Below are 15,495 nucleotides of genomic sequence, written 5' to 3'. Positions count from 1 at the left end.
GGAACGAAGTCACTTTGTCTCTAAACGGGTTAGTGGAAGTGCACGCCAAATGTTTTGGCCACTCAAGGTTGTCGAATCGAGTATTTTTGTTATTTTTTTAAAATTGCCTCAACTCTTCAGTCCTTTAATCAAACATCAGTTTACTCACTTGAGAGAATTCTGAAAGACATCCAAAATTCCTATTTTGTGTTGTAAAAGAGACAGTTTGTGCCCCGCAGGGGGCTCGAAAACGATTGTCTATCGTTCGTGTGATGATAGAAACCCAAAAGTTCACGATGAAATCGTAACGAAGTGGTGGGGGGATGGTGACCTCGAGCAGCCAAACGATTTGGCGCGTACCTCGTCGTTCTCCCTTCGATTCCAGTTGCCGCGCGGGGAATACCGAGCGCCGTTTGCTAATTTCACGAAGCCACGAAGCTGGAGCACGGCCAGGCTAGACGGCGTTAAATTAAGAATGGTAATAATGTTGCCGCGCTAATAATTTAGGCTCCCGGCTCTTACACGCGGGCGCTGGTTAACGGCGCTTTTAGCCGGACCCCGTTTCCCCCTGCACGACCGAGACGAGAAAAACGGAAACGGGGTTTTATGAAAATTGCCAGCGAAGTACGAATGCTTAAATATTCACCGTACGAGAAACGGCATTACGCGCAAAAGGAAAGCCGCGACGTTAACGTTTGCCGTACTACAATTCCCAACGAGCATTGGCCGCATCGGGATGTACTTTATCGGGGAACTAGAAGCTTGAAACGAACGCGAGGCAATTTAAGTGGCTTTGCGCCAAAGGAAAATCGTTGGATCATGGGGACACGGGATCGCCCCTCTTACGGTGACCTTAAGAAGCTAGATGGGGACGAAGTTAGTTGACTCGATGGAATCGATTTTTAGAAATATTGTTATTTATATTCTACTGAAAAATTCGAAACGAACAGCAGTGGAAATCGTTGCTTTTGGATAGGTACAAGTTCGACGTGCATCGAGAGCAACGAATCTGCGAGTAGAATGTTCGGAAGAATCGATTCGCGTAGAAAAAGGAAAAAAAAGAAGAGCTCGATGCATCGTCGCAGTCCAGGAAATAACGAGGTCGCATAAAGATAGACATCCTTATGTCATTCAGCTTTTTCATCCGACGTTCATTTTTATAGTCAACGGTATACGACCCAGGGTGATATACGAACCCTGTGAATTATGGTTAAAAAACTGTACTTGCATCCTGCGGTCGCGACTTCGAAAATATGGCAGATGAATAGACCATCCTAAGCGTCGCAATATCTTTCTTCGACGACCATCTCTATATTTGATCAGAAAAATGACACGTAGGGGCCATTGTTTGAGAAACTGTCGCATGATTAACGATTAACCATTATCATCGCTGTGCAATAAAGTCGGTGATTAATGATTCCAATTACTGACTAGTCAATAATTATGATTAACGAGAAAGGACAATAATGGGAGCGAATGTAACCATAGCACGTGATTAATTCATTCGTCGTTAATTATGGAACGATTACACCTTTCGGTGATGATTCGATCAAGTTATCGTGAAAGTTGTTCATTGATTTTCGTTAAATTACACGAGAATGGGAAGGTGTGAAAAAAGTTTAGAAATATTTTATAGGAAGGTTGTGGTTCGCGTGAATGGCCGCTTAAAAAATTTATATCGTATTTATTGCAACGATTACTTGGTAAATCAACGTTCCCCGCGGAAAGTACCATCATAAACGACGTTAATGCCGTAGCGAAACTCGCGCCTGTGCGACCCTCGGTACTCCGGCGCTGCATTTTCGAACGCATTACAGAGGTAATTCCCCGTGCTCCATTTGCAAAATCTTCTGCAATTAACGTCGCTCGGAGGATCGTGTAAACCCCGCTCGACCGTGAAACTTACGAGCCGGAAGATTTTTCGCTCGCCGCGCGAGGAATTCGCGGCCATCGCGAACAATGGCCGCGTTCGAGTTCACCTTTTCCTCCGCTGACCTGTTGAACCCGAATCCCGTCCGCGATTCTCGAATTTTCTTTTCAAACGATCAAAAACAAACAATTCTGCAAAATTAAGAAACTCGAGCAATCGAATACGTTGGCGCAGACTCTCTGAAACTGTAATTAAAACTTGAATCTTGAGACAAAGCTGGCTCACGTTACGCGTTAAAATTATTATGAAATTTTGCAAAGTTGCTAACTGAAAGACCAGATAATTAATTACGCGGAGGAGAAGCATCGTCGAAATGATTAAAGTTGTACCGTGATCGTTCGATTCGGAACTCCATCCGAGCAGCTCGCTTATTCGGGAAGGGAATAAAATATTGAAGACGGATACTCGAACGTTAACGAGCCCTCTCGATCATCATTCTCATCGACGATAACTGCATTGGCTCGAATCTCGTTGCCTAAATTGCACTTTATCGCCGCAAGATGCCCACGGCTCGCGGTAATTATCCGCCCCGCGCCGGTTTCGATCCGGTCTTTAAACTTTAACCGTGGCTTCGACCCCTGCTCGCGCGATGCGTCTAAGAGCCTCGTAAATTTTCAGGTCGCGGGTCTATCGAGAGCTGTACATTTTTCACGTCCATTAGATGCCAAGCCGCGCTTATAATAAAAGCCGACGTTGAAATCCTATTACTTTCCATCAATGTCGGGGCGGCGACTAGTTTGCGTAGCGACGGGCAAATTCGCCGGGACTTCGACGTTCCTCGCGTTATTATCGCGCCACGGCATCGTGAACGGGGAACGTTTCGTGCAACGAACGATATGAACGAAGGAGAAACAATATGCTGTCTCTCTTTAACAATATTACTCGATCTTTCTCACTGGTTCCCCCGTCAACGTCAAAAGATGCACGATTATTCCTCGGGAATGGTCAACAATACTATCAAAGCCTTTTTCAATTGTTTAATTAACCTATCAGAAGCTGAGAATAGCAAATTATAAATGCTGCATGACCAGGAAATGATAAACGATGGAGAAAGCAAATGGTAAGTAGAAATACATACGGATGGTCAGACATGCTCGTATATTCATGAATAATTATTTAATATTCAAAATTATTTGCAATTATTGAGAAGGTCTAACCATCTTGGAAGCAACAAACGATAAATATCACGCGTGCAAGGAATAATATTCAGTAAATAAAAAGGAAACTTCAAAAGTAAGTAGAAATACCTACGACTGGTCAGACCTGATTTCCAGAATCGATTTTTCTCGAAAACGAACGCACCGATCAAGAAATCTTATACCACACTTTCGATGGACTTTTGGACAAAGAATCAGCCCCCCATATCGAATTTTACAACAAAGCCTCCCCCCATTTTATAACAGTCCATTATTCAATAATGACTAAACAAATAGCCCCAAATTTAATTTACATCTCGCCAACTAAACTCTACACTGAAATTAATAGTAATTGTACGACGTAGAATAGTTTCGAGCGTCTTTATCAAGCGCGAACTCGAAATTTTAACGGTAATATCGAACGGCGTTCCGCCGTGGAAATAAAGCGAAGAGAAATTCATTGGTAAATTAATTATTGATCGAAGGAGGCTGTATCAACGGCGGCGATGATTAACAGGTTTCTCTTAAAATCGGGGAGAAATATCTCACTTCGAACACCGACGCGGATTTATCGCGCGAAAGATACGGTAGAGCGCGAGTGTAAAATTTTGCGGGTATCCTCGACAAAAATTCCAAGCATGAAACCAGACGTAATTTACTGGTTATGAACAACGGGGAGAATATTTCACGCCCGAAGTTGGACGATTAATAAAACCCCCATCGCGATTAAGCGTTTCGAAAAGACAGTTTGGAAATACGCCATTCCTCATGATCGCGATAAATGATGAATTCATGCACCCCCGTCGAAAAGAAATTATTCTGGGATCGAAATAAACGTTCCTTTCGTCGAACGATTTAGATTCGGATATATTTTCTCTGGATTTGTATCTGATTTAAACCGGGAATATTTTCAACGTGAATTCAGACTGGTAACTACATTCCCAATAAATAAACTGTGTTTACCGTGGACCAGAGGGTATTTAAATTTGTCAAATATCTACAGAGTGTATATTTTTAAATTCCAGCAGCTTTCGATCTAGTGAAACGTGCTATTTTTACGAACTTTTTAATAAGAAATTAAGTATGAGTGATTCTGCGGAAATGTTCTTGAAAATCTTGACTAAGGGCTGTTCGTTCCGTTCGGTGGCGATTGTTCCGGCAAAGAAACGAATCGTCGTGGAACGAGGCACGCGGAATCGATGGCGACAAAGGTGGTCAAGCCAATTTGAATAATTATGCATTTTAACGCGCGCCCGATCGGAACGAGCACGTTCGTTCGAACACGGCTCTGACCAGGGCAATTTAAGTCCTTTCAGGCGTCGCGCGACCCAGGAAACGATATTTTCGCTTTACAGCTTTTTCCCCCCGGCGACGACGTCGACGTCGATTAATTGGCTTCGAAGTTTTATACACGTGACGCATCACGCGACTTCGCGCGTCGCGGGCGACCAATCGTTACGCCTCGAAACTCGCAACTCAAATCGGAAAGAAGTCGACTCGGACGTATAACTTCTCGACGCTTTAATTTCTAGCAGCGATTGTTCACAGAAAAGAATATTTTATATCGACTAAAACCTTAGATTTTAGACAATTCTACTGCATAACTTAAAAAGCGTAGAACTTACTTTCGAAACTTGAGAATTAATTGTTTTAGTTACGCTGTTAAAAGTTCTGTCACCCATAAAAGTCAAAGTATCAAAACAGTCGAGTGTGCGACGAAGATTTGATTAAATTTCCTATTTAATTCAAAGAGTATTTAACTCTAAGATTTATTTATACGATTCGTAAAAATTTTGAACAGTGTTATTAATGAGAATGTCTGGTCAGAAAATTCATTTGAACGGAACACGCTCGGAATACGGAGGCCATTTTTTAAACGTAAAATTAATTTCCCCGAAGCATCGACGTAAACTTAAATTGCATTATCGCGGCATGGAAATTGCAGCGCGTGTTTCCAAACAGGATCAACGGTTTGCAATCTGAGTCCAAGTTTACTGGTCAACATTCCACGGCAAGAATAAACTTCGTCCCTCCCGCGAACATTCCTAAACGAATCCCATTTATATTAAACAATCGTGACGTTCTCAACGATAAGAGAAATTGAAAAACCGGGGACCGCGTACGCGAAATTGGGGGAAACAAATTATATTATCGCGGGGCGGAGGAGGACGAGGGGAATGTCGTGTAATTACTTTTTTGTTGAATGCATCTTGCGTGCGTCTAGCTCGTACGTGCTACGTGCTACGGTTAAATATTAAATGCAACTTCAGAATGCCCGGCACAGGTTTATGAGATTAGCCTCTCGTTGAATTGGCTTAAGAATGATGCATGGACTAGGAAGTATGGGAAATCGATAAAGTCTAAGAAGATGAAGATTTAATTAACCTGGCGCTAATGCACTTATCGCGTGAATAGAATTGGAAACGACGTCAACACTGTTGAAGTAGCCATTAATACCGAGCTGTGAGATGAAATTTTTAATTCATTACTACGCGTTAGGAGGATGAAATCGAAAATCTCTGAGTGATGAATTCCTCCTGTTCGCGTGACTTGAAAACCTCCACAGAAAAATATTTAATTTACATGCTATTTTTTAAATTAACAGGGTTATGCAAATTTATATTTTTATTAATTGAATTAACGAAATGGGGGATTTTGAGTCTGTAAAGGGTCGTTACACACCCTCAATATGATAATTCGTTTCTGAGCCTATTTATTGGCACAAAATGGATAATTTGTATTCTTAAAATTAATATGTTTACCAATAAATAAACTCAGAAAACTAAATAGACTCAGAGACACTTAAAGATATAAATTATTACCCTTAAATGGGGGTGTGACCCTTTACAGATTTAAACTCCCATTTCGTTAATTCTATTAATCAAAAATATTAATTTGCCATAAAGATCCACGCGTTTGCTAATGCATATCGTTTGGTAGTCTTTTTCTGGCCAAGTGACGCGAAATTATTCGTCGTGGACAAAGTTCGTGACGAATCTGGCGTGTATGGAGAACCACACGCTAGATTGGTTTCATCGAGTCTTCCTGGTGGCCCGAAGAAAGGACGAGACCCTACAACGCGGTCAGACACCGCGATACGTGAGATATTTGATAACGAGAATGGAACAGAGACGGAGAGTGACATCTCGAATATTCGAACGACGGGACTCGACTGTTCGTATATAACGAGGATCACCGGATATGCGTGCAGTTTGATTATCAGTCGCGCGGGCCAAAGGAATTTCCAAAACGACCGACATCCGTGTTACCCGAATTGACCGAATTATATGCGAACTGTTCGTACCGAGCGCGTAACAAGGACGTCGCGGGAATCCGTGTTACTCTGATAATGCGATAATATGATTACTCGAGACGCTCGCGAGCACTATAGATATCCGTGTTACGAGGAGACGCGAATACCACCCGATGAAATCTTCGATTCGACGTTAATTACTCTTAAAGCGAACGTTCGTTCCTTCTCGAAGGGATTAAAACAATGTTTATTCCCCGGGAAATCTATGTAAATTCTATAAAATTGAAACAAACAGAATAAGCTGTGATCTGGGTTATGAATCATTTTCACTTTCGTTTTGGGAAAGGAAACGGTTTGAGAATCGATTCTAATTATCATTGAGAGGGCTCAACATAAATTTTTTTGTCTCGATACTAAGCATAGTGGGTGCCCCTCTTGAATCATATAATTATGACTTACTTATTAACACTGGTCTTCAAACATTGTATAATAAAAGAAAAATCATAGATATTATGTTTATAAGTAAGCTAATCAAAGGCCATGTTTTATACTCAAGGATTACTCAATCGTTCCCTTTGTATGTGCCATCGAGATATTTAAGAAATTTCTATTTTATTCAGAAAGTTAACGCAGAACGTTTGGAGCTCAGAATTGAGTAAATAGAACGATTAGTCGTGCAAATTTTGTAGACACTAAAACTGATATGAACAAACATTGGAAAGTCTAAAATTATCCTTGTAACGTATTGTAAATTAGTAAGTTAAAATCTTATAAGAGGTAATGTTTAACTATGTAAAATCCAAGTTTGTAGCTCCTTACATATTCGACGAGCAGTAAAGTTTCACTTTATCCACTAAAGAATTAATAATCGACTAGCAATAGACACTTGATGTAAAAATCCCCGGACCCAAGAACGATCAAATAACGAATAAATCCTCCTGGTTGACAATCCAGTATAGTCTCGTTTCATAAATCAGACCGTAACTTTTATGAAACTGACCAAAATCCCTTTTTCACTGGGCGCTAAAAATATTTAAAATTGACAAGAAACGTCAGGATTTTTATAAAAAAAATTCAACGATCGATAATGGTCCATTCGCAAGAGCCCTCGGAATCGAATTTTAAAAATTCACTCGAAGGGAATTCGTAACGACGAAGACTCCTCGACCTTGACCCGATGGGGGGGGGACGGCGGGGGGCCTGAATCCGTGGGCAAATAACGAATGAAGCAATCTTCGGCTGCTAAATTTGCACTGCGATTAGCGGGAGGACGCGGAGCTGAGGTAAGCTCGGCTTAAAATTCGAGGAAAGGGTGGAGGAGTCGACAGATTGGAATGTTTGTCGACAGGATGAACCGACGGGGAGGGTTGTGTAGCTCGACGGTAACGGGCTGACGTGATCTGTCTGTATGATGAGTTGCGAGATGCCTGGCACCACGATGATGAACGTGTAAACGGTGGCGAGACCTGTCAGAACTTTTTGACTTATGGTATGGCCGTCGGAAACCGTTGTCGTTCCTTCGAACTCGAGCGCGATTAAAGGGTGGGATCCTAAATAAACACCAGCTGCCCATTATGCGACGATGTTGCGTCGAAAACGCCGAACGACGGGGTAGTTTACGACCAAAGCGACGCCATATTGGACACAGACGCTTCTTTCTCTCTCGTTGCACAACACGCTCTAAACTGTGTAAATAGTTAGAAATAATTATTATTCTGTTTTTCCCTTACGTATCACTTCCTTTTGCAAATTGAACATAGTCGAATAAGTCTTGTTAATTATAGTAATAAGTATTCTGACTTCTGGTATCGCTTAAGCTGGAATAAAGGGTGGCCACCCCTAAGTAAACAGCTGCTGTCCATTATACCCCTATATTGTACCCAAACGCCAGACGATGGGGAGTTTCTGACAGGGTCGATGAAAGTGTCTATACTATAAAAGAGAAATTTCTTCCTTTCTTTCGAGTCGACGCACATTCGTATTGCATCGTGGAAACTGCGTTGTATAATTAAGAAACAGAGTTACAAAACCTTCATCAAGAAGTCAAATTTTACTTCTCATATCTTAATACAATTTTTTCTCTAATATGATTCTCAACTACAGAATATTAATTTTAAGCAAATTTCTAAACACTCTCCTGCAAATTCCTTTCGAACTATTAATAACATTGAATGCATTTTTACTGATATTTCAATCATTTTTCCATCTACCAAGACATTGTATGGCTATTTAAATTAACGCAATATAAAGTTGATTGCTTTAATTCGTGCAAAACCTTCGTTTTCAAAGAATTATACGCGAGTGTTTGGTTTTAAATTTCTCGATGCCTGATTTTTCTTCTTTCGCCGGTATTCGAGACAAAGTGCACACATTACCAGCAACACGTCGTTTCTAGATAATGGCAATCTCTCGGTTTAATTGAAGCGCCGCTGGGCAAAGTTGGGCGTGTGCACCTGATTTCACGGGACTTGCGCCGCGATAAAAATGCAGCTCGCGCGTATTCAACGTCGCCAGCAATTTTGTGCATCTCTATTCCCGCCGCGAGAGTCACGTGCCTTTTTAACACGGTCGCCGACCAGAAAGTATTGTTCGAGAACCTCCGCGCAAAGATCGTCGAACCGTAAAAGACCCGCATTGAAATATCTCCTCGCACGAAGCCGAATATTCGCATAAATTATTAACAAATTTACCGATTCGCAGTGTCAGCGAATTCAATAGAGTCTCTCGTCTCTCTTACTCTAGCGGGAACATTGTTCTCATTTGCTTGCATTTATTTCCAACGCGAAATCGCTTCGACACCCTCGAGCAAAAGTGTGATTATTTCAAACAAATATAACTCGAAGTTTGAAGAACGCGATTCTCGAAATTTCAATCTGATATCGCAATCGATATTTTTATATTTCCTCCAAGATTTGAGGAATCCAGAAAAAGAGAAATTTGAGAAACTGGCAATATTATAGCGTTCAACTAAAGTTTCTATATAGTGTGATACGCCGAACTTTAAAGTCGTTTTTGTCGAGACGGCGGTTTTCAAGATGTTTGATGTAATATCTTGGAAACCAATAAACCGATCCACTCGAACTCTGACACGCGTATAAAGTAAATATTTCTCTGACAAACTTTTTATGATTCTCAAATTCACGTACGACGTGGAGTTGATTCGTAAATAATGGCTCTGCGAGATAGTGTGGTTCAATTTTTCTTGATTTTCAGATTGTTCGAACTTTTAACTGAGACGTTGAAGCTGTTGAAGACGGAGAATCCTACTTTTGACTTCGAGAAACCTATAAAAACCTATAAAAACCCAAAGATCGAGCAGTGAATCGACTCAGAAGATAAAACACGACCAATCAACACGTGAATTTCAAAACACCGGACGCTTTCGACTAAAAAAAATTCAACGCGAACGCAATTGTCGCCGGTTTGCAATTTCTTTACCGCATTGTCGCTGGCGATGAAAAATGGTGCCATTGCGTCAATATGAAGCAGCGAAAAGAATGGCGCGGGCCAGACAAACGGCAGAAATCTCGCGAGCAGCCTCAGCGGCTTTAGAACCTCGGTTAAAAGCGAAAAGAAAAGGAAACAAAGTCGAAAATGCTCATTTTCGTCGACTCGACGCTCCATCTTAATAATCAACAAAAACTCAAGCAAACGAATAAAAAAAAAATTTTTTCACGAGCTCCTATAAATTCGAGAAGAACTAAAACGCGTTATAAAATAATCTGATTACGTAAATTCGCGTATTAATTTTCCAATTCGAGCTCCGTTTGACTGTTTTTTGCTCGCGAAGAAAAATGTCCTCGCGGAGGTTAAATTCATAACTGCGGCAAGTTTATCGAGCGTACAAAAGGAAAAAAAAATAAATTATTTCAATTCGTAGCCGACCGCGCGTCCCACGGTTTCGCAGCTGGCAATTTCGTTCGCTATTTTTTGTCCCCCTCTCCCCCCAAAAAGAGGGAGTTAAATCTCCGACGAGGAAACGCGACGTTTCCTGCGAGTTCCGGGGCGAATCGTTCGAGGGAACCCGCGAGCAACAGTCCGCAAGTTTGACGAAACTTCGCGAGTTTATCGAACTGCCAAAATAAGGAATACATATTTCTCCTTTGGCGGCAAGAACTCGAGCTCGAGGGGGCGAAACTACCCACCGAAGTTATACTGATACTGTCTAAGATGCCTCTGAAAATGCACCGGGGTCTTTTAAACAAATTCCGGCTGGTGGATTCTGACGGGAAATAACTCGGTGCATACACGAGTGGAACAATTTAATGAAAAAGTCAAATGGCGTTTCCAGAGTCTCTTTTCTTTCAGTTTTGTTCTGACAATTTTATCGTGGTTGCTTCAGACACCTGTGTCTTCGATAAAATTTCCACGTGAAATTTATGTTCCCTGTTTTTGAAGCCCCCATTGGAGACGAGATCGAATCGTTTTCGACGCAGCTTTGCGCACGACGATCGTTCCGCGTCTGTACATCCCCGACGCCAAGAAACGGTCTGAATACCAACTAAGAGAAACCAATCGTCCGGTCCCCGTCTTGTTTCCCGGGTGAAAGCCGCCATAGAGCCGCGACGCGCGGCTTAATACAGCACCCCCGCGTGGAACGTAACGTTCCGTCAAAGTGGAAAGTTGTCTTTGAGCTGACGCAAACACGCGCGACGCGCTGCGTTCGCGATGAATATGCAACGCGAAAGGGAACTTCCGCCGGTTCCATCCGATGATTTCGAACCCACCCAAGTGGCGACTGATCGATTCGCGAGATCTTGATTAACCATCCACGGAGCGGGGTGGAAACCGTGCGTTCTCCGTGTTCGAAACTGCCGCTGGACTTCAAATACGCCAAAATTGTCGTAACTACCAACGAGACATCATTAATCCCGACAGTCTCGACGCCATCTTCTACGACTCAGTTACGAGTTTATTTAAATTTTTTCACAAAAATAATATAGGTTCAGTTGATCTAACATGGAATATGTTCTTAATTTGGAACACAGTGATATTAAAGAATCGTTATTGTCATTTGTTGCAAGTAGTGTGCATATGCTCGAATTCCAAAGCAACATTTGTAAAAGAATATTCAAGAAAACATCTGAGCTTTTGCAAGATGATGTTTGACCTAATATTATACACAATAATTGTATCAGCTTTGTGACAGCTCGATTATTTCATCAAATGTGTGCAAATCTAATATTTGTAAAAACTCAAGGAACAATGAGTTTAATATGATATAGGGACCATATACGTCTGATTTCATTTTGATTACATAAAACGTGTTTTCTGTTCTTTAATCAATACACTAATATACTAATATCCTTCAATACACTTTACCTTTATATTATCAATGAATTATAAATGGAATATTTACTTTGACACACATGTCTGACCATTCCCTGACATTTCTACTGCGTACATTTACACTAAGATACTAACTAGGCTTCCCCTTGTATACATAAATAATACAGAATAAAAATAAAATAGTTTCTCCATGAAACAAATGTGAAAAGCCCTTGCTAGGGACTCCATCAAATATCAAGAGTAACATTCCAGTATTTATCGTGGCCCGAATTCCCAAGAGTGGATTATACGAATCCCAGCTCTATTTAAAAAGGACTTTCAGCCGACTATTTCTTGCACGGTCACTCGGGTCGCTACTTTTTCAAACGCGGCTGCAGAGACGCCGCGGAATAATGTGTTTTAATCTAGCAGAGCTTGATAATCGTGCCTTCCTCTGTTTCCCCGCCGCGTCCACTTTGAATTAACCACGGTGTTGTCGTTCATTATTATTAGTATAGAATTTTTCTCACCGTCGCGGAACAACTGACGGACCCTCTGGCTGTGTGACATGTTTTTTTTATTATTATAGCCTTTCACGCGGGGTGGATCGTAACACGTGGGACCCACTTCAGCCAGCGAATCGAGGGCGTAAAAGCAATGAAAACAGCTCGTATAAACATGTGCTCAATTTGACATTGTTCCCAAGTTATGGCTATTTTTCTACACCGGTACATTGTTAACAGTAAACGGGGAGTAACTGATTCTGGTAAACTGTATACAGTGATTCGATTCGTCGACTTTTCTTTGTACTATTCCAATGAAAAAAAAGAAAAAAACAGGTCAAAGTGCATTATCTTCAGGTTATCCACGCCTGCACGTTTGCAAGAAAATTATTGCTCATTAATTCGTTCTTGGACACTTTGTACGCTCGGGTAGCAATACCGTCTTTACATTTTTCTGGGAAATTATGTGCTTTTATACCAGTGGTCGATATTAAAAGTATCGATTGTGGTCCGGTTTTACTTTCACAGACTTTCAACTTCCACTCGCAGCTAGGCGTATCATTTTTTTCTGTGGTCCTAGTTTATATTCGTTCTCGAACACTGTTTAAAATGTATGTTTATAATACGTTTTATTAATATTATGCAACAGGATATGAATTCTGAATGAAATATTGTACGGAGTATCTACTTTGACAGGCTCGTCTGACCGTTGGTTGATATTTCTACTGCGATTGGGTATTCTTACGTTCTCGTGACTCAAATATTCTTGACAAAGGTCCTTCGGAGCATAGTTTCCACTCTAAAGAATTTACCTTTACATTGCCAATGAATTGTAAATGGAATATTTACTTTGACGGACATGTCTGGCCATTCCTTGGTATTTCTACTGCGATCGGGTATTCCTGTGTTTCGTGAGCTAAATATTGTAACAAAATTTACCTATACATTTCGATAGTCTAGACCATATTTAAACCGTATTTGTCAGTGACAAAACAAAAAGAAATTATCCCTTAATCAGACCACTTTTTAAATAATACTAACATCACTAGTGCTCTGCTTACTTACGTACATTTTATTACAAGTTATTCGAGTCACAGGCCTGTCCTGTCTGCTGTCTACGAATAAAATTGCAATTTATTCTAGTCAAAGGAAACATTATTTTCGAACCATACGGCTCCTTAGAATGTTTCGTCTTAACGAAATGTTTTTTTATTCCCGAATTATGCGAGCTCACGAAGTATAATCCGTGGCCTGACCAGACTCCAAAGGGTTCATTGGTATCTGGCGCGAGGCCAAACGACTAAAACACCCGATGTTAATTAAAAAAAATAACGCTATAGAAACGGATCGCGTTCCACATCGGCAACGGCAGTATGGAAGACGCTGTTGCGTTCGGGGATCGGTCTTTAAATCAACCGACGCAATAAACCCTGTCGGTTCTCGTAACCGTGCCTCCAATAACTTTTCGAAACGTTCAATAAAGCTCCGCGTTGAATTTTAACGAGCGTCTCGTTATTTTCACGTTTCGACGAAGAACGAGTGTCGGTGAGAAACACCAACGGGGAAAAATCCGCCGACCTATCGCAAAACGTTTCGTCGTTACGTGTTAGGCCGCGAAACCGTCGATGGTTGCAGCCGGATCGTCGGGAAATTTAGGCTCTTTTGCTAGCGAGAGCGGAAAGTTTGCGTCGGAGGAACTCCTCGAACGAAAACTTGGCGCGTTCGGTAAATTCATCGACAGCTTCCAAGGGTAGTTTTCACCCCTCGTCGAACGCGAAGCGAATTAAATTTTAAAGCTTTCCGGTCACGGTTTAGTTAGACTTCACGCGGTGTTGAAACAAGCGGAACTTTGATTCGTTCGGAGCGATCGGTGAACGTTTGCGTTGTCGCGACACTTTTCAAATTCTTCTTACTTTCCTTATTCCGGAGTACTCGCGACTCGTTCGGGGAAGCTCTTCCTTTCGACGAGCAATTTCAGGCGAGGTCATCCCGCCAAGCAAACGAGGTCTTACGCGAGAACGGCGAGATTATCGGCGGAAGCCGGAGGAATATCAAGCGGGATGCAACAATCGACCTGACGTTGGAAAATCGTCCGCGGGAACGTTTCATCCTCGAAAATAGGAGAACGAAACACCAGGACACGCTTGTTCGATTACGAAGAATATTCGAGAATTCGTATCGTATTGGCTGGATTAAAATAACAGGACCGGAAACGGTCGCGATATTCTGATGAAAAAGTTGCCCGAGCGTGAGGGGTGATAACGGATCCGGAGGCAAAAATTTTATTTCGAGTTACGGTGAACCAATAGAACCAACTTAGAGCAAATATTCCGGTGATTCCAGTTTTTGGTTTCTCGTTTCTAGGTTCGAGATTTTTATCCCGTAAGAGTTTTGTTTGTTCTTGCGATTTCCTATTTGAAACGTATGGAGCACTATTTTGTAGGGATGCCAGCGATGGTTGCAGATTAAACTTATTTAATATTACGATAAACTATTTGACACAAAGTACGTGTGAAAGACGTGAGCGACTTCTCTCGACCGAAGTTCGATGCAGAGTGTCTTCCTGTCTGTCGACTCTGGGTATCATAAACGAAAGAGTCATCGACGCGGAAAAAACCTAAACATTCGCTCATCGATAGATAATTGATCTTGGCCTAAAAACACTTCCATCATCTAGACCAACGATAACGTTTCCTTCTGGTGTCAATGTTCCTCGTTTAAGACATATAGACTAATATACAATTTATGCAATAGTTTGAACAGGGGTGGTTAAATATCATGAGTTTCGATTTGAGTCTCCAAAAACTATAACGCGAATCGGTGTTTCTTACGTCTCGATGCGACGCTCGGGGGTGAGTCGACGCCTACGCCGCGACCCTTCCGGGCTAAATTCGGCCTGCTCGGACGCAGGGCAGTGAGAAACCCTCGGATGTTTGTAAACAGTGCAACGTCGATCGTAAAAATGACCGTACTCACTGTCTTTCACGCAGAAAGCGCCGATAATCCAGAGTGGGAAGAGCGGCACGATGAACACGTTCCAGTGCCTAGCGTTCGCGTTGCACCGTAGACTCCTCCCGACGTGCAGCCTAAGGTAAATCATGATCGTTCCACGTGAACTCTCCGCGGCTCGATCATAGCAAACCGATCGTAAAGCGGCGTCATTCACCGATCCCCGTAGCGACAGACTGTCCTCACCGCGAGACCGGACCGGTCGACGATCACCACCACGTTCACGGGCACCGTCTTCCCGTGTCCGCGTGCCGCGTGTCCCTCGCGCCCGTCTCACGCATCCTCCACCCGTGTTATATTCGTGCACGCGAAACAATCGACGCACCACAACCGACGATCCAACTGCCAACCTGATGGATCGCGACACGGAAGCTGCCCGGTACGGCCGGATATACGGCTGGGAACCCGCACTTTGAA

The 15,495-nt window shown here is 42.1% G+C and overlaps 1 protein-coding gene across 1 annotated transcript in view; it reads right to left on the bottom strand.

Annotated features, from left to right (window-relative positions):
- LOC122398942 (protein turtle-like) overlaps positions 1-15,169 on the bottom strand; it is a 265,915-nt gene extending 250,746 nt beyond the window's left edge. The window contains exon 1 of the mRNA XM_043399212.1: positions 15,046-15,169. Within this exon, the coding sequence (XP_043255147.1) occupies positions 15,046-15,169 (124 nt within the window). The remainder of the gene's footprint in view (positions 1-15,045) is intronic.
- Positions 15,170-15,495: the final 326 nt, after the last annotated feature.

Source organism: Colletes gigas, unplaced genomic scaffold (genome assembly GCF_013123115.1).
Source record: "Colletes gigas isolate AHSC1104 unplaced genomic scaffold, ASM1312311v1 Colletes_gigas_Sc00012, whole genome shotgun sequence".
In the NCBI taxonomy this organism is placed as follows: domain Eukaryota; kingdom Metazoa; phylum Arthropoda; class Insecta; order Hymenoptera; family Colletidae; genus Colletes; species Colletes gigas.
This window is presented reverse-complemented; position numbering and strand designations above follow the sequence as displayed.